The sequence below is a fragment of the Phascolarctos cinereus genome, unplaced genomic scaffold (genome assembly GCF_003287225.1).
Source record: "Phascolarctos cinereus isolate Bilbo 61053 unplaced genomic scaffold, phaCin_HiC Scaffold_9;HRSCAF=440, whole genome shotgun sequence".
Classification (NCBI taxonomy): domain Eukaryota; kingdom Metazoa; phylum Chordata; class Mammalia; order Diprotodontia; family Phascolarctidae; genus Phascolarctos; species Phascolarctos cinereus.
Window position 1 is genome coordinate 6535045 of NW_027556402.1, and position 26439 is coordinate 6561483.

Sequence of the window (26439 nt, forward strand, 5' to 3'; positions counted from 1 at the left end):
TGGGAAACTTAAAACCAATAATTCCCATCCTTTAGGGTAGAGGAACTGTCAGTTTCAAAACAAGGTGAAATTTTAAGAGGTGATCTGCTGTCCCCTTGGTGGCTGCTTGTGTGGGATGACTGATATAAATTTTATTTGTGCCTAACAGGTGTGATCTCTACTAGAGGTCCTCCATGGCCATGTAGATATGAATCTTGTGCTGAGGAGTGGGTAGAGTACAGAACATATTGGAGATGTAAAGCAATGTGGATTGATTTTCATCTGCATCTCTGTAATGGGAAAAAAGATGAGGTGCCATGAAGATCAGGACAGGAATATTTAGCCTACAGTGCTGCCCCAGGGAGCACCCTTAGGGAAAAAAGTGTCCATCTTTTTCATTATATCATCCCTTAGCTCCTGGAGGGAAAGAACAACAAAATAAATCACTATTTAATGTATTTAAAAAAAAGGCTTAACTGGACTTTGTTTACCTGACTTAGCTAACCCTTTAAGGTGTCATTGTCTGTACTGTCAAGGAAGGAGAAAAGATAGAAACAGCCAGTGTTGGAGTCATTGTGGAAAGACAGGCACACTAATTCAAGGGTGGTGGAGCCATTTAGGAAGGCAGTTTGAGATTGGGCTCAGAGAGTGATGACGCTATCAGCTTGGACCCTGGGCTGACACTGTCAGGTTTACATATCCCCAAAGCGGCTCAGGGACAGGATATTCCCGGGAATAGTCACAGCAGTGCTTTTTGTGGTAGCAGAGAACTGAAAAAAGTAGCTCTCCCTCAGTTGGGAAAATAGCTCAATAAGTGGAATGTGAGTGTGATGGAATAGTATTGCATGATAAGAATTGACAAATTCCAAGAAGCATTGGGTGATGTGTATGAACCGATGAAGAATGGAAAACTCAGGAAAACCACATACACAATGCGGTTTTAAGATCTTAAGAAGTTTTCTGTGTTCTTCAAATCACTGTTCTTATGTCGTAATTTTTTACACATTTTACACATTTTATAATGAAAATCAATATGAAATATAATTTCAATTTATAGAAATCAACTTGAGAGCAAAATTTTCAGGCAAACTTCTGTTCTTACAAAATAAAGGAGTCTAATTTTTGCAGCCAAAGCATTTTTTATTTGTGATTACATTATTTTGACTTTTTAAAGTCTGTAGTTCAGAATTGGAAATATTTCTTTTTGTTTGTAGTAATGAAGTAGAAAAAATGATTGAAAGACACGAACGCCTGAAGCCTGAAATGTTTGCAGAATTGCTGCAAGCTGCAAACACCACTGATGACTTTAGGAAATGTCCTGTAAGTATCCGTTGAGAAAGTGGGCCTGCGCTTCTGGTTCCTGAAGCTTCTCATTTATTTGAAGAAGCTTCAGATCTTTTAAAATGTGTGTGATCCGTCGCCACGTCCTCTACTGAAAACTTTCGTGGTCTCTTCTTGTGGTAGAGAGCCTGCTTGCCTGCCTGAAATGTTGCTACTTTTTAAGAGATTGATCTATCCTTGATTAACTTGCAAGTGATGAGAAATACTGTATTAGAAAACGAAGTTCCTTCTCACTCCAAAGTTTTGCCTGTTTATTAGCCAGTAATAGAAAGTAAATTTTCTAACTAAAATACTTCCAGGATGAACCTAACTTTTTATAATAAAACTTAATGTGTAAAATATGTCTGTTTGCTTTTATTTTATACCTTTCCCCTTTTTTTCTTCCCCTCCAGAGTAACTGTGGGCAAAAAATAAAAATCCGCCGTGTTCTAATGAATTGCCCTGAGGTCGTCACAATTGGCTTAGTTTGGGATTCTGAGCATTCTGATCTGACTGAGGAAGTTGTTCGCAATCTGGCAACTCACCTTTATCTTCCTGGGGTATTTCCATTCATGTCTTTCTATTAATGTTCGGTTCCCCCACCCAAAGTCGGAGGCATCACGGTGGAGAACAAGAGAGTGGGTATGGATGGCAGGCTTGCATTTGACGGTGGCTGTGCTGTGACGTGAGCTTGTGGCCCTGGGCACCCTGCTTCACCTCGGGGTGTTTTCAGGGAAGCCCCTTGTGATTGTGAGCTACTCAGTTATTTTAAAGGGCTCTTTACATTTGACACATTTGATTTTGTTTCCTAGATCTAACTTCTTTTGTCTTTAAGGAGACTTTTGGATGGTAATTCTGATATGGGGAGGTAGTATGGGGTCTGGTCTAGGGCAGTGGAGTAAGAAGCACTGAAGGGGTGTGAGTGAAAGAAGTGGTAAGAGGCCCTGGTCTCGAGAGAAAACTGGGTTGGGAGCCAAGTAACCAACATTTGATCCCCACCACGTTTGTGACCATGCTCAGGTTACTTCTCTCAGTTTCTTCATAGGTAAATGAAATAAAATGAAGGGTCAGATTGGACGGTCTTTGAGATCCCTTCCCATACCACTCAGTGTAGATGAGGGAGCCGTCCTCGGTGAAGTCCTGTAAGATCACAGACTGCACAGAGACCATGTAGTCTAACCCCCGTTGATTTTACAGAAGCGGGGATCGAGGCTCAGGAGGGAAGTGATTTTGCCAAGGTCCTGAAGGAGGCAGGTGGCAGCGTTGGGATGTTTAACCCCAGCTCCTCTGCCTTCTGAGCCTGGGCTCTTTCCTGCCCTACCGCTGCTTCCCCAGCATAGAGGGTCATGCCTCAAAGCTGGAAGGGACCTCCAAGGCCAGCTAGGTCAGCCCCCTTTCATTTTACAGAAAGGGAAACCAAGGCTCATGGAGGTTGATATCATTCAGACAGTAAGTGTCAGAGGCAGGGCTTGGTGCTAGATCCTGACTCCTGAGCCTTTGTTCTTCCCACTGTCCTTGGCTGCTCCTCGGTGAGAAGAAGAGGTAATTAAATCAGATGACCGTGATGACGTAATCTTGTGGTCAGATACTAGCAGTGCTAGGAATGAGTTATGAATAGCACCTACTGGACTTTCCCTTACCAGTCTTCCCTCATCCCAGAACTTCTGCTAAGATTATGGCACACCAATCCCTTATAAAGTTACTGTCTTAGTATTTTCCACTGCAACATTTTTGAATCAGTAGGCTAGCCAAAATTCATAAATACCTAATAGAAGTTTTCACTTATTCTTCACATATATAGGTATAATGCTTGTTAGGCCGTTTTGTTTTGAGATAGAATTTGGAAAATTGGACCTAAATTTTTAAAATTCAGTTAAACATATTAAATGCCTACTACATGTAAAGCACTGTGCTGGGTGATGCTGATAATACAAAGACAAAAACAAAACAGCCCCTGCCGTCAAGGAACTTACAATCTGCTAAATGGTTTCAAATCCATATAGTTTTTACCAACTGCCTCACGGACATGGGCAGGCCATACATATTTCTAAATAAGTGATTGTTTCATTAACTAATTTGGTCTCACCACAGTGACCCAACTCTTAACAGATAATATGAGTTGAAAAACATACGGGGACTAGAGACAGAGTCTACATTTTTAGAAAGTCTGCCTATTTGGGCAACATTTTCACTGTGTCTTTTCAAAATTTGTTCATTACTTCGCTAGAAATTTGGTAGCATAGCATCGATAGAATTAGAGCCGAAAGGGACTTCAGAGGTAATTAAATCAACCTTCCTCATTTTATAGATCAGGAAACCGAGGCCTAGAGGAGGGAAGAAACTTCTAACGTCATGGCCCTTGTAAGTCGCAGAGAGGGGATTTGAACCTAGGTCTTTCTGACTCCAAGTACAATACTCCACCAGTGCTGTCTGAGGGAACTTGCCACTTGGGGTTAGTGTAGTCAGCAGTGATAATGTTGTCACGGTTTGAGTAGTGACAGTACACTGTAGATTGGGGATAGGAAGATTTGTGGTGATTTGGATGGTGATGAGAGAAGGGAGAAGTCCTGTCATGGTGGGCGAGTCAAGGGAGGGATATAGGAAGTCTGTGTGGCTCAGTTTTTTAAAGCCATTTTGTCAAACCGCAATTACTAATGAGTAATCCATTTGTACAGTTGTTTTATAGGGTAACTGATGAAAATGCCAAGACTAGTGAGCTTCATCTTGTTGGTGTGATCTGCTATACCAGCCGACATTACTGTGCCTTCGCTTTTCATACCAAGAGTTCCAAATGGGTGTTTTTTGATGATGCCAACGTGAAAGAGGTAAGTTTTTGAAACTGGCTGGCTCCCTATGCCTGTAATGCTCTGCCACACTTTATTGTAGCAACATGTGCCATGCCTCAGGGAGGCAGGGGCCCAGACACAGGAGGTTGGCCTGTTGTCTACAGTGTTTGGAGATCTGAGGGGGACACTTTACAAAAGACCATTTCACAAGTCCGTCCTTGTGTATGTTGCTGCTGGCCCATTCACAGGAATGGGCTCATCATGTGGTAGAATGACTTTTTCTTTAAAATCTCTTCAGCTGATCCAAGATTTCATCAGTGTGATTATTCTCTTTTTGTTGACTTGGATTTGAACTTCTCCACATCTTAGAAAGTTAACTGGAGAAAAAAGCCTCCCGACCCAGCCAGGTGTCTGGTGATGTGGAGTTCTTGGAGCTGCACTGCGATATTTGTGGGCCAGCAGCAGCCATGCAGTCCATGGGCCTGGTTTCTAACCAAACGAGGTCCACTCTTACACAGCACGGTGCCCCTTGGCATTGACTTCAGGAGTGTAGGGTTCCCACTATGCCAAGGTGGAAAGGGAGGGGCGAGCAGCAGACTAAGGTTGTTGTGGAAGAATTCGGAACATAATTAGCTGGACATTGTAGACTGTTTTGAGTATGTGCTGCTCCCTGAAGCTGTTTTTGTACTGTCCCTACCTAGCAAACTGGGCAAATGAAATATTAATTAAAAATAATGGAAATAACATGTTTATTGGCAGTTCTAAAATTAAAAGCCCTGTAATTTCCTAATGGCTCCATTTATTTTTCTAAACAGATAATCCAGCTGATAATGGAGAACTAGGCCACTAACTTCCTTGTGACTTAAAGGAAAGCCTTTTCCTTTTTGTGCCCTTGACACGTTTTGATGCTGACAGCTTCTGGTGGGATGTGATGCACAGTTTTGTTTCAGGGCCTTAGAGGGATTCAACCCTGGAGAATGGGCCGACCAACCTGGGGAGGCGGGAGTGTCAGGTGCCTCTGTCGTCCCCTTGTTTTTTAGGGTCGTTAACACTCAGCTCATCTAATGACTGTCCTGTAGATAGATAATTTACCTTGAAACCTTTTTAGGTTGGGACTAAGTGGAAAGATGTGGTGTCCAAGTGCACGAGATGTCATTTTCAGCCACTGCTTCTGTTCTATGCAAACCCGGACGGTTCAGCCGTGTCTACCGAAGATGCTCTCAGGCATGTCGTCCACTGGTCCTATTACAAAACCGCTGCCGATGAAGACGCGGGTAATTTTTTCAGTGGCTTCAGGAACCTCGGGGTTAAGATTTGAGGACCAGAGTGCAGTAGGTGTTTAGTAGACTCATTGGGGTGCTAAGGACAGTGTGTCACCAAACGGCACTCTTGGAAATGATTGATTTGATTGGGAGCAGGGATTGTGAACATCTGTGAGCCATTCTTTTTAAAGTTATATGGAAGACTGAAAGGTAATTAGTGCCAGAAATTTGTAGAGATTGTCAAGGCACCTGAAGTCCCAACGCTAGAGATTGTGACTAGACCGAAGCCACCAGTCCCCTGCCCAGGATTGCTGCTGCTGAGGTTGCTGGGTTGGGGCTGGGCTGTGCACGTCTGCTTCAGAAGGGGTCACACTGGGCAGGGGAGGAGGGGGGAGTGTTTTAGAAACAGAAGCCAATGTTAAGAATGCCCAGAAAATAATTATTTTTTAGTTAATAGTTAACAGAGACAGATTCCATCTTTAAAAACTTCAGTGTTTCTCTTTCAAAGGTTTTGAAAGGCCCTCTACTCATAAACCAGAGAGTACCAAAGAAGATGGATATAGTCATCAGGCGAAGCAGAGAATCAGTCCGAAATTGCACGTCGATGATGCCGTGGCTTTGACGCGCGGCCCTGCCCTGGCAAGTGGTGGAAAAGGACCAGGTATGTGTGTGTGCGCATGCATGTGTGTGTGTGTGTGTGTGTGTGTGTGTGTGTGTCTATGAAATGCCATTTTTAAATTTGGAATTCAGCCCAATTCTTTCATGGAACCCCCAGCTCCTAGTGTAGACCCAACTTCCACATGCACATGAACAAGGATTCTGTGTTTCACAGTCTCATTATACTTTAATGTATGTGTTGTTCTTGAGGCCCATTTTTCATTGAGTGATGTTCTTTGAACCATGAACTCACCATTTTACGAGGTACCAGTGGGTTGCCAAACCCTGTAATCTGAATTGGGCCTGTGACATAATTTAGTGGACTCATGATCTCCGTGACAGGAGTGTCCCCCTCACATCACCCCACCCTTGCTGCCTCATCCTGTTCACTTCTTGTTCGTGTCTTTCCCTACATTGTAGGGCCTGAGACTTAGGGCCGAATGGGAGCTCAGAGCTCATCTTGTCTTCTCACTTTATAGAGGAGGAGATGGCGGGGGGGGAGGGGGCAGTGCCCACAGGCCCGGGGAGGGGGGGGCGCCCTGCCCTCTCTGTGTGGCTGACACCTGGGGTGGGGGAGCTGTCCCCACGCCGTGGTTCAGTAACCATGGATTTTTAAGACCCATCTCACGTACTGAGTTTGAGCCGGACTACGTTGTAATGTGGAAATCTCCTGAAAAGTGGGGCACAGTCAATGCTGTGGGGGACGTGGGTGCGTTAGAGCCTTTGCTTGTGCTTGGCCTGATTCTTATTGTGATCAGACTTGGCTTTGTTATCGTCTGATTCCACAGTCAGTTTTTAATCAGGACTGTCATTCATGTGACTTCAGTTTGAAGTGAAACAGTTGAAGGGTGCTGTGTTTAGTTCTGGGTGGGAAACCCCAAACCCTAAGCTTGATGGTGTTCCCCTTGATTTTGCCAGGAATGTAGCTCTTAAGTACCTTTTGAATGCACATTTGGCCTCCAGAGTGGTTAGTCTTGCCCAAGGTAGGAGCCAGACTTCAACAGTGTCTGTGAATGAAAGCTCCAATAACTTTTTCCTTCAGACTTTCAATACCTCATGCCTTTCTTATCTGATACTGGAGCTGTCTACAGTAACTCTTGGTGGCGTTCTGTCACCTTTCGAGGGTCTTACTCCGAAGACGAGCGCACTTTAGCGTTGGGCCACGCTCGTTGCAAGTGCTGGACATGGCTGGCTGCTGAGGCACACACTGGGCCGTCTAATTCTGACGCCTTGGGTGCTCTTAGGGCCTATACTAGTTTCAAATCTTTCAGTGTTAAGGTTTTTCCCAGTTTTTCCAATGGCTTAGGAAATACACGTCTTCCTTCATAATCAGAATGGTTCTTTTTCCAGTCAAACTTGGTCATAGTGACCAGAGGGACAAGCTCAAAGACATTTCCAGAGAATGTGCCCAAAGAGTCGCTGAGCAGAAAAACTTCCTCTCGTCCCAGAGAAGAGAGTTGGAGAGGGAGCAGAAGAGAGACCCTGGGAGACAGCGAGGTGAGCGACCAGGGCTGTAGCAGCTCATTGTGCCCATTAGGCCGCATTGTGAAGGTGCCCCTTCCCTGCTCTTCATGTCATTCTGTTGGTGATTCTCGGGGCTCACAGCCTGCTTTAGAAACCCCTTTGGGGTCGCACTGCCATTGGGTAAGCCGAGGCATTCTCCATAGAGGCCCCCCTGTCCGCCCTTCCCCCCGCAGCCAGACATCATAGGCATCAGACTCAGAGGTGCCTGCCATAGACGGCCCCTTCTTGCAGCAGACAGCACACTCGGTTTGCGTGTTAAAAAGTGACTGCCCAAAGCATTTTCTTTGTTTTTCAGATTTGTCCAACGAGGACCTGTCTCGCTTCAAATCTGGAGCACCCCTCACCGCCTCAGTGAATGGATTTCAGCAGCACGGCAGCCAGCCTGGATATTCTAGCCAAGGGAGAGGGTCTTCTCGCCATGAGCGAGCCATGCCCCAGGGCCGGACCTCCACACAAGCGCCAAGTTCAGTCAAACCCCAGCTGGGGGAGAAGGTGCCCAGTAAAGGGAAAGGCAGCAGTGCTGCCGGATATGACACAGACAGCAGCCAAGACTCTCGGGACAGGGGCAGCACCTGCAGCGGCGGCAGCAGCCGCAGTCGGGCCCGCAGCTGGAAACCAATGAGGGAGACGCTGAATGTGGACAGCGTGTTCAGCGATGCTGAGAAGAGACACGCCACTCCAAGGCACAGAGCAAACAGCAAATCCAAACATGGCCACGATCAGAGAGGAAACAGCTGGTCCAAAGAGGTGTCCAAGCAGAAGGGCCTGATGACCATCTATGAAGACGAAGGGAAGCAGGAGACCGGAAGCAGGAGTTCCCTGGACTCTGCTGGGAAAGGCCCCTTGGAGACCAAGGCTCCCGGGGACGGCGGGCAGATGCAGAGGACCGAGTCAGGCTATGAGAGCAGCGATCGGGTCAGCAATGGCTCCGCCAGCTTGGACTCCCCGCCCCGGGAGGGGAGCAGCACAGCGAGCCCCAGCGGCACGAGAGAAGCGCGGCCCGGCAGGTAATACACTGGGCTGGAACAAAGCTGCTTGGGCTGGTTCAGAGTATAGAAATGCAAAGTCATACTTTTAAAGGAGTTCTAGGTCTGCATATCTTTCATGTTCTGAAGCATTTATCCAAATATAGAGATAATAGTAGTTATCCCTTCCATATCACAACTGTCCCCATAGTGGTTTCGATATATTGCAAGTCTGCATAAGAAATTAAATGGGAATTTTGGGGGAGTTTTGTGGAAGCTGCAGACAAGAATGCCGGCAAAGCCACAGAACCTTTGACCAAATACTTAACCCGCATTTTACAATAGGGTACGGTAAACATCGCATGAAAGAAAAGAACAATTCAGACTTCTCTGGTACGAAGGGAGGGCTAAAAGTTTTACACCAATTTTTCCAGGTTGTGGGGCCGCTCCCATCACCCCCCACGATGTGGAAGGGATAACTGTATAATTCAGGATTAAAAGTCAGGATATCTGTGTTTGGACTAGCCAGCAGATCTGTAAATGTCTTTGGACCTCTTTCCTTACCTATAAAGTGAAGAGGACGCTCGGAGGTCTGTCCCTTCTCTGAGCTTCTGATTCATGAAGGCTTGGATGTCAGTAGCCGGTGAAAGCATCATTCAGCTGAACATTTTGAGAGCATTGGTCAGGAAGATGAAGTATCCTTCGTCCTGCATTTCAGTTCATTTTGAGAGCATCTCTACTGCGGTTGGGTTTTGGATTTTTGTGGGGAGATGTTTCATGTTGGAACAGCAGTTATCTTAGCACCTTTTTGTTCATTCCGAATAGCTGTAGTCTGTAAAGAGCCAGCAGCAGGTCTACTGTGATACATGGGGCTTAATAGTTTTACATTGGCAGTGAATTATTCCTTGCTTGTTTCAGTAATGTGAATTCTGTGATAAATTTCTCTGTAATATTGAAGATCTTGGAATTTTTTCTAGGGTTTTAAACAACAGATGTGAACTGGTTTCCTAAGTGAGAGAACTGACGTGCCCTAGCTCAGCAGTCTTGTCTGAGGGAGCTGTGGTTCTTTGCATTGAGACAAATTCCCTTCTCTTCACCTGTGACATGGAGGTGATGTCACTTGCACGATCTGCCTTCTTGTATGGTAGTGGGGAAAGTGCTTCTTACACAGAAACTATCCTTCAGCCTAGCCGGACTGACAGCCGAGTGCTCCTGCCATTTTCCTTCATGACTGCCTTGATTTCAGCCCTTGACTGGTCCGGCTTTGTGAGCCCATCAGTGTACTTGCAGGCTCACACACAGGCCATCGACGGCCGGGCACCATTTATCCTTGTCCTCCTGCTGGTCTTGGATATGCCGTGCTGGGGGCCTTGCCCTGGGTCTCTGAGCATCTCCTTGTCACCAGTGCAGCCCCTAGGCTGCCCACCCACCTGTTATCCCTAATCTTGGGACATCACTGGTTCACTTGCTTTTCTGAGGATCCGTCTCTGCGATGCTCATCTTCTGGTCCTAGGTAGTTAGAATGTCAGTATTGACATGTTAATGCTGAAAGATGCCCCCATCCCTGCAGACACAGAACAGGGTCTCATGGGATCCAGGTCTCTTGGGCCTTTTTCTTAGTTTCATCGGAGTCCTGGATAAAGTGCCAGGAAGTTCTCTGCGCAGGTGCTCAGAGCCTGTCCGGCACCACACTCCATAGAAATTGCCCTCTGCTGGCAGACCCTTGGAAAGCCTGGGATCACGCATGCCACGGCCAGGGCCTGCCCAGGCCTCAGGGAATGGCTTGTGGAGGGAGAGCTTGTTGGGGAGGACTGAAATAACTGAAGGGAGACTGTTGGAAGAATAAGTACACGTTAGCAAATCAAGTGTCATGCTAGTCATACATTCCTTCCTGCCTTTTTATCGAAATTGGCCATCATGTGATTGCTTTGTAGCTCATGAGTCAAAGGAAGGGGTCCTGCCACACGTTTCTTTTGAATCCTTTTTGGTCGTTTGTCAGAAAAAGCCGAGTGTTTCCAGTGCAGTTGGGGGCGGAGCAGGGGTGGGCATTCCTACTGTCCCCTGGCATTCCAGGACATGCCAGGCTGGCAGAAGAGGGCGCTGCTCTCTGTTAAAAGGTAATGTCTCTTCATCTACATTGCATCTTCAGAAATCTTAAAGGGAAACTTTTACTGTTAGAGTAGAATTACAAAGTCCATTTCTTGAGGGAGAAAATCCACAGCACCCCTGGTCAAGGTGAGGACCCTGGTTTTAATGCCTTATCGTTTTATTTGAAATACTTGGCATAGCACTTTATTTTCCATCTTCTTCATACATGTTCCATAGTAATCAGACTCCACTGTGAACAGTGTAAAGATTGAGTCATGTAATTCTGTTTTATTGGGAATATTGTTAAGAAAGATCTGAAGAAAGAAAATAACATGAATAAAAGAATTTCTTAATGCATTTGTATTCTTTTTAAGCCAGATGTTTTGTTTTATTTTTACAGTAACCAGATTCAGTCAAGTAAACCGAATGTAGACAGTTTGCAGCATAACTCCCGACAGTACAAAGACCATCTGGAAGGTAAGAATTTTATTTATTAGTAGCAATGAAAATCAAATGTCATGTTTATATTCATCCTTGAGAGTTGCTGTGTTCAAGAAAGCCATGCCCCTGCCCCCAGGCCTGGTGAGGAGTCTGCAGGTGGCCAGCATGGTGGTTGGGTGCTGGGCCTGTCCTCACAGCCTTGCCTGGCTGCTGCTGGTTCTGAGAATAAGCATTGATGCAGTGCCTGCTATGTGCCAGGCACTTTGCTAAGTGCTCTTTATAAATACTGTCTCATCTGATTCTCACAATGACCTGGTGAGGTAGGTGCTGTTATTATCCTCATTTTACAGTTGAGGAAACTGAGGCAAACAGAAGTGACTTGCCCAGGGTCACACAGCTGGTAAGTGTCTGAGGCCAGATTTGAACCGAGTCTTCCTCACTCAAAGCCCAGGGCTCTTGTGCATTGCCCCACCAGCTAGCTGCATCAGAGAGCTATCAGAGGAGGTGGATTTCATGTTTTAAATAAGATTGGAGCGTGTTAGAGTATAATTTCTTCAGATGTTTCAAGAGCTTAGATATAAACTGTGAATAATTTGTTTCATTTTATAAAAAGTGGCATATCTCATTTTCATGAAATATATTCATGTAAAAAGAAATCAGTATTCTTTTTGTGGGGCACTGTGGTTTTCACAGTATTTTTGGCTTAGTTTAGAATATTCAGGATGAAAGCAATATTAAGATTTCCACCTTCTTTTCCTATGTTCTTTTGTGTGATTGCTGAAGCTTTTGGAGTATTAATAAATTTATTTTTGACATGTCTTTAAAGTTCCAAAAAAACTATTGTGAGTAGTTGGGAGAGAGGAAATGACTTGGAATCCTCCACCTTTTTGCATAAGAGAAAGTCCTTACTCTTGGTGTTACAGAAATCATTGTCTCAGTAGGAAGGGAACTGAGAAGCTGCCTAGTCCAGTCTCACAGTCTGGAAAATCCCAAGGCCACATGTGGGATAGTGGCTGAAAGAGCCCTAAGCTGGGAATTAGATGCCGGGTGTAGGTAGGCCAGCCGCCCGCCATTCACTAGATGAGGAACCTTCTCGGCTTCATTTTTGTCATTATAACATGAAAGGGGGGAACCGGAGGAAAGGCTTTTCTAGCTCAGATGTTCCACCGATGTGTGAAGATCATCCCCAATGGATGTCCACTTATCCTCAGCCAGGACGATTCCTGGGGTACTCACTTCAGAAACCCTAGTTAGGTGTTCTGCATTGGCTGATTATACCAGTGGCATAAAAGGCTCACTTCTGTGTTTGCAGTATTGGAGTTGTCCCAAAAGTCAGGAGTCAGCTTTGATTATGAGGCTTTCTGTCTTGACTGCAGCAGGCAGCATGCTAGGGCCGACAGCTTCTCCTGTCCTCATGCCCTCATGAGAGAAGGAGGTCAAGGGCAGAGGAAACAGATGATTAAAGTGGCAGCTTTGAGAAACTTCCTCATCTTCCCATTATTGACGTTTTAGATACTTTTCTTGTGTAGAACCTCAGCGCCCAGAGCACATCAGCCTTTCTCATCCCCAGTTCACAAAAATAACATGTATGTTTCTTTACTTGGTTCAGTTATATTTTTTTTAATACAGAATGTAAGACCTTTTTTTCCCCAAAGAACATCCATCCCTTCTCTAGTTTTCCCTTTTCTTTTATTCTTCATTCAGAGTGAAAAATAGGTGTATTTGTTTAGACTTGAAAAAAAAAAGCCAAGTCCTGGATCTTGTTTCTAGAATTGTAGATGTTCATAGATATGCCACTGAATGTGATGAGACCTTAAATTGTTTGCATCAGATGATGTAATAGTGAGAGGACACATTTACATGAAGGAAATTAAATTCTTTTCCCACATTAAAATGCCTCACAGGGTCTAATAAGGTCCGATGAAGGTTTCTTTTGCTGAGAATCAAAGGAAACAGTTAAAAGGTTGACCAGAAATCACCCTAGAAGCCAGGGAGTTTGAGCAATAATCATAAACTCACTATCAGGCATTATTTGGCTCCTGGTTGTCATAAAAGAAGGGGTGCAAAGCTTTGGGTGGTGTTAACATTTCATTGCTGTACAGCATTTTTCTTTATTTGTATTTTAAAATAGTCTACACTCAGGCACTTCTACAATTGTGTGTTAACCTAATAAATTGTAGTGCAGGATTGCCCTCTGCTGATGCAGACCGCTGCTTCCCCATAACTTAATAGGATCTTTGAGAGTTGCTGTGGCCAAAATATGGCAGCCTTTGGCAGCTAGCCCATATGTGAGCATCTCTGAACTTAACAAAGCTGGTCCTTGGGCAAGAATTCCCCTGACATTTCCTGTCAAAATTTTAACGGATATAGGCCATTTCTTCTGCTAAACATATTGTTTGATGGGTAACAGACATAAAAACCATCACTGGGTCAGTCGTAGGCTCTCCACTTTGTCCTAGGACCTGCTCAGGCTTGCCTAGCTCACCCCCTTGAGTGCCCCAGGAGAGTGTGTGAGGATGACTGATGGTAAGTTTAGTTAGAAATTCTAAGCCCACCCTGATCCTGGCCATCCTTGCCTTGAGAATCACATTTTAAATGAGTTCTTCTGCTGGCCATTTCTATGTGGTGTAAGTTTCATGCCTAAGAAGCCCATATGAGGTCTTTCAGAATAGCGTTCTTCTTCTGCCATCAAAGGACACCCACCTTCCCGTCCAAATATAGATGCTTTGTCAGTATTGGGTGTTGACGTGTTTTTCTGCGGCATGCACTAGAATAGCTGGACATTGAGGGTTTGGCAAGGAAGAGATTGTACCAAGGAGCTCTCAGGCTTGATCATCCCAGAGAAACAGGAAGGTAGCATGGAAGCTTCCCCGCCTCCGCCCCTCAAAGGCACATACCAGTCTGTGTATATAACATTTGCAGGGTGGTGGTTGTTGTTTCTTAAAAGTGAGGAAGTTTGGGACTGACTGTCCTTGCTGCTACTATATAACACAGCTGTTTTTAACTTTGTAATATCATTTTTCCCATTTCACAAATGTGAATAAACCCATCATATTGTCCAGAGGGGTGCTTTTTTAAAGATAGAAGAGGCTTTGAAAATGTGAGGGGCTTCAGAAATGATTTTACCGTACTTGGAAGCCATCCTTGAACAGCAAGCTGTAGAAGTGTGTTTGGAAGGGTAGACAGATCACAGTGTTTTGTTCAGGGATTACTGTGTGTTGGGCCCTATGCCAAGCACCAGGGATGCAAAACTAGGCAGGCAAAACCGGCCCTGCCCTCTTGGAGCTTGCAGTGTGCTAAGGGAAGACAACCCATCCAGAGGAGCTGAGAGGCCACAAGGAAGGGTGCCCGTGCTGGGGGAGGTGCTGGGTAAGGAGAAGAAAAGTGGAGTTGGGAGGGAAGCGGCGCCTGGCTGGGGTGGTCCCTCCTGAAATTGGGGTTGTGGCGAGTGAGGCTTCAGGATGGAGGAGTTTAAAGAAATTGTAATAATAGCATTACTGTGACGTGTAGTTTAGAATTTCCATTGTTCTTTTCTTTAAAGATTGTTTTCTTATTGGGCCTGGGTTGGTTTTTTCTTCCCCTTTAAAACATTTTACCCATTTAGGGTGCTCTAGAACAGAATTTGCCGATTGAAAATGTTCATCTGCAAAATGAGGGGGGGTTACGTGAAGGCCCCTAAGGTCCCATCCAGCCCCAAACTTCTGGACTCATTCAGATCCCCCCTGGTCCTCTGGTCACACAGCAGCCAGCGCCTTTGTTCATGCCTGGAGTATTGCACCAGCCTCTAGGCTCGCTAGGTCTCCCCCCACCCCGTTCTAGGCTGCTCTCTACATGGCTGCCACCATGATCTTTGTGAGGCGCAGACCTGACTTTGTGACTCTGGAAACTCCAGGGGCTCCCTGCAGCAGCTGAGACAGAAATGTGTCCCTTTGGTTTAAAGCCCCTCCCAGCGTGACCACAGCCTGGCCTTCCCGCCTCGTCAGACATCTCCCTCCTGTTGTCTTTGCTCTGGTCACACTGGCCTTCTCTCTGTTCCTCCCACATGACACTGGACGGTCCATCTCCACGCCTTTGCCCTGGCCTTCTCCTGTATCAGGAGGGAACTGCTTAGCCCCACCTTCTGCCCTGAAGCCTTTCCTGACACCTCCCCCGCGAGGCCTCCCTCCCTAGCTGCTCTGAGTGTATTCTAGACTTCCTCACAATGTCAGCTCCTTGTTTCGTTCTCTGTACTGGTATTCTTAAGGCCCTGGCACCTGCACTGTTGTCTTCTGGGGGAGTCAGACCATGTCCTTGGTGACCCCAGTAGGTGCTCTGTCTGCACCCTCTGGAGGGTGGCGACTACAAATTCCAAGTCAGTGACAGGTTTGAAAAGTGATCTTGAGGGGCAGCTAGGTGGCGAAGTGGATAGAGTACCAGCCCTGAAGTCAGGAGGACCTGAGTTCAAATCCGGCTTCAGACCAAACACTTGACACTTACTAGCTGTGTGACCCTGGGCAAGTCACTTAATCCCAATTGCCTAAAAAAAAGAAAAAAGAAAAAAGAAAAGTGACCTTGAAGGCCATAAAGTTGGTCTTTACTGTAGCACCTGTAGCATGGCTGGAGGCGGCACTCACTCGGGCCCTGGGCTCGGGAGGCCTGGGTTCTTGGGGTCTCACACTGGCGTGGCCAGCAGCTTAGGCTGTGGCTTTAGCACCTTTCTGTAAAACTGGAGCGCAGCTGCCCTGCCGGTCTCACCGTGGCTGCTGAACCTCAGATGAGGTAAGGGATGCCACCCCAATGAGGCATCTGACCTTTGTTGGAAGTCAGCCTTCTGGGATGGCCTGCCGAGATCACCTGTGGGGAGCTTTTGTTGTTTCTTATTTTCTTCATACATGGAGCTGAAACCTGCTTCTACAGCTTCTGCATAATCCTCGGGGCCAGCACACAAGTGGGTAAGGACTGCAGTGAGGACAGGGGACCAGTTCCCTGGGCAGGGCCCTGGATTGTATAGTGAGGGCACAGGGACCCTCAGGGGAATCGGCCAGCAAGGCCCCAGCTATACGAGCAGAGAAGTGTTTGCAGGGAAGGTCTGGAAAAGTGGCTAAACAGAGCAGCTTGCCTAGGGCCAAGAAACAAAGGATTTAGTTAATTTTTTTGGACAGTCATAGCTTCATTCTTCCCAGTAACCTCTAGCCTTTTGATCTGGGCCTCTGGATGGGCCCTTGGCCATGGCGGGGAGACACACGATGTCTTCCTGCCCGTCCTACTTCCTAGAAGGGACTAAGTCTGTGGTCCTTTGCCCTTCTTGCTAGTAGCATTCTGGAGAATTTTGTGTGATCCCTTTAAAACCAAGCTAAAGCATGAGTCATGTGACAGCTGCATGCCTGAGAGAGGTGCGTGAGAATAACTGTCCTGCTTGGTTGGCCCCACCTAGGGAAGCCTAGTTCAAGGGACAGGGGACCCTCCCTAGGCCTCTTCCTCAGAACTCCAGTGCAGTCATTGACCCTTGTAGTGGCCTGATTACCTTGGAATGGGGATGACCTCTGTGGCTGAGCGATCAGCCAGCAGGGAATGGCACTGTGCCATGGGCAGGGAGTGGGGTGGGCGCTGAGGTGTGGCAGAAGATGGCGCTGCCATATCTGGGTCCCGGCTCTTCCAGATTCAGACTTCGCGCCCTCCCTCTTCATTCCTTCGGTGATCCCTGTTCCCCTTCTCCTTTGAGGAGGAGCCGCTCTGGTCACTCACTAACCTCCTGTTTCTGTGAGCTGTTAGAGGTTGGGGGGCCCGGCCCTTTGTCCAGCAGACTGTCTCAGTAGCAGGTCCCAAGAACAGGCCCTTTGGGATTCCCTGACTGTCCAAAGGCATGTTTGGTTTCATCTGACAGATTATTTCTTAGCCTTCACACACATACACGGTGTATTTTTTTTCTACATTTGGTAATGAAACTTTTCACTGAAAAGAAGGGTTTATTGGAGTGCCTTTATAAAAAGCATGTTAAAGCAAGACAGTGTCTGCTATAATAGACAGCTCCATCAGGCTGGTAAAATGTTTTAAAAATGTAATATTTAAAAGGATAAACATCAGCGAACAGGAAAATGCACTCATGAGACTGATAGGCTTTTTATAGTGTTGCTATGCCTCAAGAGGCAGCTAGGTGGAGCCCCAGTGGAGAGCATGCTGGCCCAGTAGACACTAAACTCCTCCCTCCCTCCCTCCTTCTTTCTGTCTCTCTTCTTCCCTTCGTCCCTGAATCCTCTCACATTTCTCCCTCCCGCCCCTCTGTCCTTTTTCTGCTATAACTCTTTGAAGGTGGTAGAAGATTCTGGCAAAAAGAAAAGTTTCTCTGAATGCATGGTATTTGGGAAGGTAAGATCCAGTTTTTGAAAAAACAGATTTGTCAGAAGTGAACCCTGACCTTAAGATCCAGTTGTCTGGCCTAATATTTAGGCTCTAAACTCCAATTACTGGATTCCCTGCAGACACTGGAGGGACTCAGCAGACAGAGGCACCACCGCTCAGCCGAGCTTTCTGAGGCATTGCCCTTAGGAACATTCAGTGTTTGCTGCATCGTCATGAGGATCGAGACCTGATCCCAGGCACGTGCAGCCCTTCCTCGAGGGGGTGGAGGGCTGCAGGTGTGGGGCAATGTCCGATTTCATCAGCGTTGTTTGGATGAAACGTCTCTTGGTTTTGCTTTTCAAGTTTCCATTTCAAGGGTGGGTCATGGGTAGAGGAGAGGGAGAGTGTAGGTAATACATAAACGTAGCGTCAGACACCGAGGCATCAGTTTCTCAAGTACGCTCAGCGTTTGGAAGGAGCACCCCCCACCCCCACCCCGGAGCTGGTCGGCCGTGCAGGAGCTGGGACTCTTTGGTTGGAGCTGCAGCTCACCGGCCCGTGTGCTGGCCGTCTCACAGCTGAGCACAGGCTGGCTGAGCCCGGCTGGGATAAGCGGGGCCCACCGACAAATGCCTTCTGTATCTCAGGATCGAGGCAGCAGCCTGACCTCGACTCCTTACTCCATCCTTATGCCACTGAGCCCGGCCCTTTGGTGGCCTGGGCCTCTGCACCCTCTTCTGACAGGTCTCTCGGTCCCTTTCAGCTGTAGATCACTGCACTGAAGAGCTCTCAGTACAGTTCAGGAAGCATTACTTAACTTCCTCTGATCCCAATCCAGTCCAGACACTGTGGATTCAAAGATCCGCTCCCTGGGGAGTGTGGGCAGGGGCATCTCCACTACACTGAGGAGTAAATGGGCTCAAAATGAGGACAGTCATGAGGGAAGGGGGAAGACGCCGGCTGGGAAGGCCTTCTCAAAGGCAGTGCCTGGGCTCAGCCTTCAGGAGAGCCTGGGGAAGTCGGAGGCAGGCATGTTTGGAGGCCCCGCTGTCAGGGCGGTGGCTCAGGTATTTCACGGGGCTAAGGCCCAAGCCTGCTTAAAATGACCGTTGGGGGCTTTAACAACATTTAATCCCAGGAAATGTGTAAAAAGGATATTTTGTTACTAGAAAGAAAAGTCTGCCTGTCGTATTCTGAACATGAATGCTACAGGTGGTCACTTGTTCATGAGCATGCTTCGAGACTCAGTTCACACTGGGTGATTTGGGGTGGGCTGCACCATCCAGAGGAGTCAGCAGTTTGGTGGGGTGGCCAGACAAAAACTGATGATGTCTCGGGTGCATTAAGAGGCCCAGGGCTTACAGGAGCAGGAAGGGAAGGTTCTACTGTCCTCCGCTCTCTTCAGAGCATAGCCGAGGACTGTGTTTGGCTCTGGACACCATGACTTAAGAAGGGCCATTGATAACTGGAGTCCATGCAGAGGAGGGCCACCAGGAAGGGCCCTGAGGTGATGTTCACTGAGGATGGACTGAAAGAACTAGACACAAGGGGCATCTGGGTGGTGCAGTGGGTACAGCTCTGGCCTTGGAGTCAGGAGGACCTGAGTTCAAATTCGGCCTCAGACACTTGACACTCACTAGCTGTGTGACCCTGGGCAAGTCACTTCACCCCAACTGCCTTACCAAAAAGCAAAACAAAAAGCAAAAAACTGGACACATTTAGCTTACAGAAGAGAAGATTGGGGGAGACGCACTAGCTGTCTTCAAGTATTTGAAGAGCTCTCTAAGATAAAAGAATAGAACCTGGTATAGAAGTTGCAAAAGGCTGGTGTAAGCTGGAGACCAGGAAGGATGCTCACAGTGGGAGCTGTGACCAGGTGGGAGGCTTCCTCTGCTTGGCCACCTTTCCTTACTTGTTAGATGTGCAGTCTGTGGGATTCTTTTGTTGTGTGCTTTGGCCTCAGTGGCAGCTTCTCCAGAGAGATCTGGTGGTAGGAATGGCTGACCTCTGGAAGGCACTTGAAGATTTAGAAATCATTTTGTACAGATTTCACGTGAGTCTCCTAACAACCCTCTTAGGGAGGCACTACAAATGATGCTTGTTTTTTGGCTGAGAAAACCGAGGTGCAGAAGACCTTGGTGATCGTGCCCATGGCCAAGTCCATTTTGGATCAGGGCTCTCCTTGCCTGGCTGGTCCTCTGCCCAGAGCCGTGCTGCCTCACCATGGCAAATGAGATCCTGCAGTGCCTTGGGGAGGCTCCCTGTGAAAGCTCTCCTCTAAGAGAAGGAAAAAAATGGAATTCTGTGAGGAACAGTTTTAAACATTTGGTGGGGTTTTGTTTTTGTTTTAGATTTGAAAGAAAACATCAGGATTTCAGAAGTGGCCTGTGGACCCCCTGATTTCCATCTACAAGTAGATAATCCTTTAATGAAGAGGTAATAATGGTGGAGTTGCTAAGCAATAAATCCTAAATGATTGCATGGAGAAATCCCTTTTCTTTAATCTTGCAGTGAATACAGTTCTTTATAAATGCCTTTTAATGTTTCCTAACAGTAGGTAGCCATGCAGTGTTCTAATCCCTACCTTTTGGCGGGAGGACAGTGCTGTTTTTTTTTTTTTAAGAGCAGGAAGTATCACCCGAGAGAACCAGTTACATATCATTTGCAGATGGGAAATACCCGTTGAGCCTTACCGTTCTTATAAGGGGAAACCCCAAACCAAACAGGCACATTGGGATGCCAGCTCCTTCTGTTATGGACTTTTTTTTGGTCTTTGTACTTCTATAGTGTCCCCAGCACAGTGCCTGGCACATAGTAGCTGCTTATTAAGGACATATTGATTCACCTTTTCCCTTAATGATGCTATGTTTGTTTTAATATTGCTTATATAAAGATTGACCTCTTCAATCACTGGGTTGTTTATTTAGCTGTAGGCCTCCAGCACTGAAGATTTACGATTTCCTCATTTCACTGCTGGTAGAGAGGGCTGCCCCATCCTCTGCATCTCGACTCTGAGAGTTGCCAGGGCTATGACAGGTTAAGTGACTTGGCCAGAGTCAGTCAGCCAGGATGGATGAGGAGGGACGTGGACCCCGGGCTACCTGAGGCCAGCGCTGTACCCATCACACCAGGCTGCCCTCTGGGCTTGGTTGTTGTTTCCTTTCTAGGCCAGATTTCAGCCTCAAAGAAACCTCTGACTTGCAAATAGTTTGTTTTCATTGATTATGACATTTCTGGGTCAGATGGCTGACTTGGGTAATAATGGAAAATTGTTAAGAGTCACTCTAGGCTGGTTTCCTCTTCTGTAAAGTGAGGTAGCTGGAGTGGATCTCTGAGGCCACCGATTCCCTCCCTTGTCCTAGTGCAAGGTCATCCTGTGGTCTTTATTAAGACAGCTAGACAACCTTTCTTTGGACTCATCAGAAATACTCAGCAACATTGCAAATTGTGTCTTCACTCTGATGTGAGGTATTTTAAATGAATGGTGTCTTAGAAAATAGACATGGGTTACAGCTCAAAGAAATCTGTAATGTGTCTGGAAGTGGTTTTTCCTTCATCCATATTTAATATTTCCTCCTTTATTTTTTAGATCTCATGTGCATGATAGCGAGAAATTTTTGTCCTCATCGAATCCACAGATATTCAAGGACCATGATATAAGAGAACACATCCCCCAACCAAATGAAAAGCAGCTTGAAAATTCAATGGAATGCCATTTTCCTGAAAGGCTTAATTCAGAAAGGTCTGAAAAAACCAGTCCGTCTTTGCTCAGTGCTAGGGGATCTGTCCCCTTTCACGTCCCTGATCATTCTGCCTTGGCAAAGTTAGTCGACAGCGTGAAACTTCCTTTGTCCCAGTTGTCGACACACGTGAAAACGGGCGAGAACTTTGCCCAGCAAAGTCTGGGGGAACTTTGCAGCTCTGCTAAGCAGGCTGTTGCCAGCCCCTCCAATAACGCTGGGGTGCTCGAACCTGCCACCAGCCAAAATCTGCCACCTCCATTGCCTCCAAAGAAGTATGCTAAAGCCATAGCAGTGTCACGGTTAGAGGAGTTCAGTCCTGAGCTGGAACTCTCAGGGAGGGGGAAAGCGAAGCCTCCGAGCCTCCAGAAGCATGCCATCAGTGCCCCTTCCCAGGTGGGGGCAGAGACAAGGCTGAAGGAAGCAGGCCAAGGGAAAGAACTTGGTGAGTCCAAACCCAGGACCCAAACCAGCCCTTCCACTGACTTCCAGACCCCTCTGGATGCAGCTAGTAAAGGCATTGCCCAGACAGAGCCATGGCCCAGCGTGGCACAGCCACATGGGATAGTGTCCCTGACCACCTACTTTTCCGTGGACAGCTGTATGACTGATACGTACAGGTTGAAGTATCGCCAGAGACCCAAGCTGTATTTTCCAGTGAGCAGTGACGTGCATGGAAACAAGCCTCTGTCCCAAACTGAAACGAGGCTGAAAGCTGTGTTCCATGACCATCTGGAGCCAGCCGATGTATAGGCCGGGCCTGCCGGGGGAGCCGCACTGACAGAGAAACTCCTGAGGGCAGCAGGCAGGCACTTCTCAGTCAGTCCACTCAGCCAGGAGAAGCACACCACAGTCAGCTGGTGAGATCTGGGGGAACCTTGGCGTTCCACGTCCGTTGACCCTGGTCCCTTTGCGTCTCTTCTTCCGTGTGGACGTCGGTTGTGTTCACGGCATTCGTGGGACTACTTGGGATGCACTGTGCTGCAGCAGCCAGTCAGTAACCTTCAGGGTAGTTAGCTCAATGTGTGTGCAGCTCACCAGCAGTTACACACACCTGATCATGCTGCCATGTGTCTGGAGCGTGGCGGGGCTAGTCAGTGTCTGCTTACGAGGAAGCACTTTTCATGGGTAAACAGCCAGAGGTTTCACCCACAGTCTTGTTTGTTTTTTGACTTCTGTGATAGTCTACTACCTATGATACCTTCAAGTGTCTTAAATAGAGGAACATGTAAATTTTATCCTTTGATAGCACTGGGGAGGGGGAAAGGCCTTAATTGTGAATGATTTTGACACTAAATTTTCAAAGTCAGGAACAGAAGGGAAGTAATCTCTGCTGCTGGGAGTTCCATTTTTGTTTCACTGAAAATCCATCACTGAGAATGCCTCTTCAGCCAGTAGCATAGATAGTGAGCCCATGAGTGTGGTATGCCATGAATGTTACTTCAGTCATGTAAGCTAAAAATACTCCTGTATTAGTCTTTAGCACATTTATACCTTGCAGTAGTTCTCTTACTTTTACGTGAAGCCTGAAGGTGGCATTTTTGTTTTGTGTTTTGGGAGCTAATAACCAATGCTAGAAAGTGGCACCAGACCCTTATTACAAGTCACCAATGAGTACTTTCCATGGCTGCCTGAATCTTTCCCCAGAGATTGTGATCTAAGCTTCATTTAGTAACTGGCCACCCAGCAAAGTGATGTGTCTGTCCTCAAATTTGGAAAATTTATACTCTTCAGATGGTCAATTGGAATTCATTGTTAATAAAGTATTATTCTGAAATGTTCTTTTAGTTTATGCAAACATTTTAAAGCAGATGTCTTCTCTTTCCAGCTAGCCTTTGCATAAAAAATAGAGCAATTTTCCATTAGACATAAAATGGCCTGGAGTTTAAAAAAGAAAAAGTCCAGTTCTTTTGCACTAAGTCAGTGGCCTTCTTGGGAGGTACAAGGGAGCTGTGTTTTACCAACTGTAATGAAACAGAACCCTAAAGATATGTGACTCAGTGTCCCTGCTTTTGTTTGCAAAGGGTCTCAAAGCCTGGAATTTGTGTATTACATGAGCACTACTGAGCCTCAAGCTGTGGTCCGTCCTGGTAACTCTTCTCCTGTTATTCTGAATGCACCTGTTCACCATGACCCACACTCCTTTGCTTCATCACTCTAATTGCTATCAAGGATCTTACTTCTTCTGTTACCTTAAGGGAAGAAGAATTGAGGAAGCAGCTTGTCAGAATGTCCAAGAAAGGGAAAAGAACAGGGGCTAGCTAGACTAGATTTGGAGAATTAAAGTATTTACCAATAAAGGAGATCCTTCACAAGCCAATGACCAGTACTTTATCTTTCTAGTATAATTCACAATCTGGTCTGTCCTTTCCATTGGTCACATGGCCAGGGATGATTCCTCAGCTGATAAGGGGGAAACCTCCAAGAGGGCTATCAAATCCTACTTAAAAAAAAAAATCCAGTTAATTAAAAGATGTGTTACTGCAAATAACTGAAATGGGAAATTGTCATTCCCTAGGTTTTCTTATTTTAAATTTAATACTTTTTCAAATTTACAAAGTAGATCTTTTTTTCTCCTGATCATAAGCATCTTAAATTACAGTATTTGAGAATATTCTGAAATATAGAATAATTTAATTGCTACCTTTTGATGTAAGAATGGAAAATAATTACTTGTAAAGCTTGTATGTTTGCTTGGCCTGACTTATGTTTGTCTTCCATTTATTATTCTAAAATTTCTCAAAGGTTTGAAATTCTTCTTGAATGATGGTTAGTTTATATCCTTACACAATTTAGAAAGACTTGAACATACCAAGTAAATTGCATTTTATCCTTCCTCCAAAGCTGTATTTTAAAGCTTTCAGTACTGACATTTGTAAATAGTGTAAAGTTTGTAAAATTCTGTTTGAAATAACAACGTATTTAACTTTGCTGCTTGCATAATTGTAACATCAGCAATAATAGACTCATTTCAAAAGATTCATTAATGTGTTTTTGGGGGAAAAAAAGTCTGCACAGAAGACTGGTATTGTTGCTTTCAACTTGACATCATTCCTGATTTCCAGATATTTGAAAGGTCTTTGATACTGGCACTTTATCAGCGCTGAGTATACCAGCTCTTAAATGTCAATAGGTTATTTCAGGTACTACTTCAGCTCCCTTAAATACGGTCCATTTAGTCGGAACCTTTGGTTTACAGCATTTACTGAATGACATAGCAATGGTCAAACTAGAAAATGTCATTACCTTTTATATTTGAATGTACACTCCATATGCAGGCAGAATTTCTAACTGCTAATTTATCATGCACATTTTAAACTTTTGATTTTACTTCTAGGGTGCCTATTTTTATAAGTTTTGATTTGATTATGAAGTTTTCATGGTAACTTTTGTAATGTGTTTAACAATTCTTGTAATGAACAAAATGTTTTAAACTATCTTTAGAATGCTGTATTTTCCTGGGAAATCATTTTCTTCTAGTTCAAAATTGTTAAATGGTAAACACCTTTTAAATTAGAATTGTGTGGACTTGTGTTCTTAATATGTATTAATTGTGGTTTTTTTTAAACACAGGTTGTTTGCTTTTGTGCGAAATGTAAACAGTTCAAATTGTCCATTGCTGGACAACTGGACTCTAACCGATAGTTATTTTTCAGTCACGTCAGATTCTTTGTGACCCTATTTGGGGTTTTCTTTGTAAAGACACTGGAGTGGTTTGCCATTTCCTTCTCTAGCTCGTTTTACAGATGAGGAAACTGAGGCAAACAGGGTCACACAGCTAGTAAGTCTCTGAGGCCGGATTTGAATTCAGGAGGATGAGTCTTCCTGACTTCAGGCCTGATGCTCCATTTACTGCACCACCTAGCTGCTCTTAACTGATCTCATCACAGCCAAGTAATATAGAATGGCTTATTACAGGTAGCCACAGTTATGTTCTCAGTGGTCAGCTTGCCACCCCCGTTGCTTATGAGCCATCAGAGCAGGTAGTAGGCCAGGGAGCACCAGCACTGCTTTCCAGGGATGTTAAGAAAGGTCACAAGGAAAGTCCGCTGCCATCGGGCCAGTTTACTGGAATAGGGACTGTGATCTCCATGCAGTTCACTTCCAGCTCTGGGTGGGGCACAGGAGTGGGAGATCTGATTTCCTCCATTAAAATACTGCTGCTTTTGAATAGCTTATTCCCTTTCCCAAATGCAGGCATGTTTAGAATGAAGGTCAGCACTCACTTGTAAGCTGAAGAATGTCCTTGAAGATGGTAGGGAGAAACGAGATAAAGAACAAGAAAAGGAGCAGAATCCTCACAGAAGAAACTGCACAGGAGACTGAAATAAGAACAGTGGCTGGGATAGAAAGAATTTCCCATGATTTCATTAAGTGTCACCAAACGGTTCCCTTTCTGGGCATCTTAGAAAGAGGGCAACAGGACACAATGCATTTTATTCTTATGCCCCCAGTATTCCAGAAATCCAAGCATTACACAAACCTTAATCAACTAATAGAAACTTTAAACACATAAAGACATTTGGAGGTTTATTTGTTAGTGACTTCGTCATTCAAAAAGAGCGGATGCCAAATGAGATATCTGTTCAAGCAACCTATTAAACTAGATTGGTTCTTTTGACTTAATTATCATTATTGGTAACAAGTCTATGAAAGGGATTGTTTTCACATTTAAAAACACTGGTTCCCCCTCTCTCCACCCCATAACAATCATCTGTTGAAAGATGCTAACATTTCTTCATTTTTCACATGCCTGAGGCCTTGAGTGATGTCCTTGTCAGCGGCTGGGTTTCAGACTAAGAACGGTGAGAACTGCATTCCAGGAAGTCATGGCACGTGACCACCTATGTTAAGCTCAAAACAGAAAATGGGATTTGGAGTGAGATGGCAGAACTTGGGCCGGTTATCAACCTGAAAAAGTCAATGAGGAGCTAATGCTGAGATTTAGAGACCTCTGTCCTTGAAGAGTCATTCTATTTAGAGAAAAAAAGTAACTGCTTAATACTTACTTAATGTATATTCATTAACATTTTCCTGCTAATTCTCTAAGACCCAACGGAAATTAAAATCTTTTAAAAATTACTTATTTTTAGCGTTTTTAAATGTTGGATTCTCTCCCTCTAGTCCTTCCCCTCCCTACCCATGAAGAAGGCAAGCAACATATCATTAAATTGAAAACTTCAGAAAAGTTTCTAATTTAAAAAAAAATCACCCTACCTCCTGGGAAATACTTAATTCTACCAAAAGCAGAAAATAATTTTTCATTATTAAAGGATCTTGCCTTGGATCCATGTAAGTATGTAATGTTTGCCATAAACTTGAGGCTTTTTTTGCCTAATTCTACTGTAAAATTTATAGT

General features: G+C 45.5%; 1 protein-coding gene across 2 annotated transcripts in view; it reads left to right on the forward strand.

Moving 5' to 3' along the window:
* Window positions 1-26162, forward strand: part of USP53 (ubiquitin specific peptidase 53) — a 58255-nt gene extending 32093 nt beyond the window's left edge. For both annotated transcript variants that reach the window (XM_021008290.2, XM_021008291.2), the window contains 10 exons: window positions 1194-1299; window positions 1713-1859; window positions 3975-4124; window positions 5194-5359; window positions 5856-6008; window positions 7355-7501; window positions 7824-8535; window positions 10982-11058; window positions 19692-19776; window positions 20930-26162. In XM_021008290.2, the coding sequence (XP_020863949.1) occupies window positions 1194-1299; window positions 1713-1859; window positions 3975-4124; window positions 5194-5359; window positions 5856-6008; window positions 7355-7501; window positions 7824-8535; window positions 10982-11058; window positions 19692-19776; window positions 20930-21833 (2647 nt within the window). In that variant the 3' untranslated portion in view covers window positions 21834-26162. The remainder of the gene's footprint in view (window positions 1-1193; window positions 1300-1712; window positions 1860-3974; window positions 4125-5193; window positions 5360-5855; window positions 6009-7354; window positions 7502-7823; window positions 8536-10981; window positions 11059-19691; window positions 19777-20929) is intronic.
* The last annotated feature ends 277 nt before the right edge of the window (window positions 26163-26439 follow it).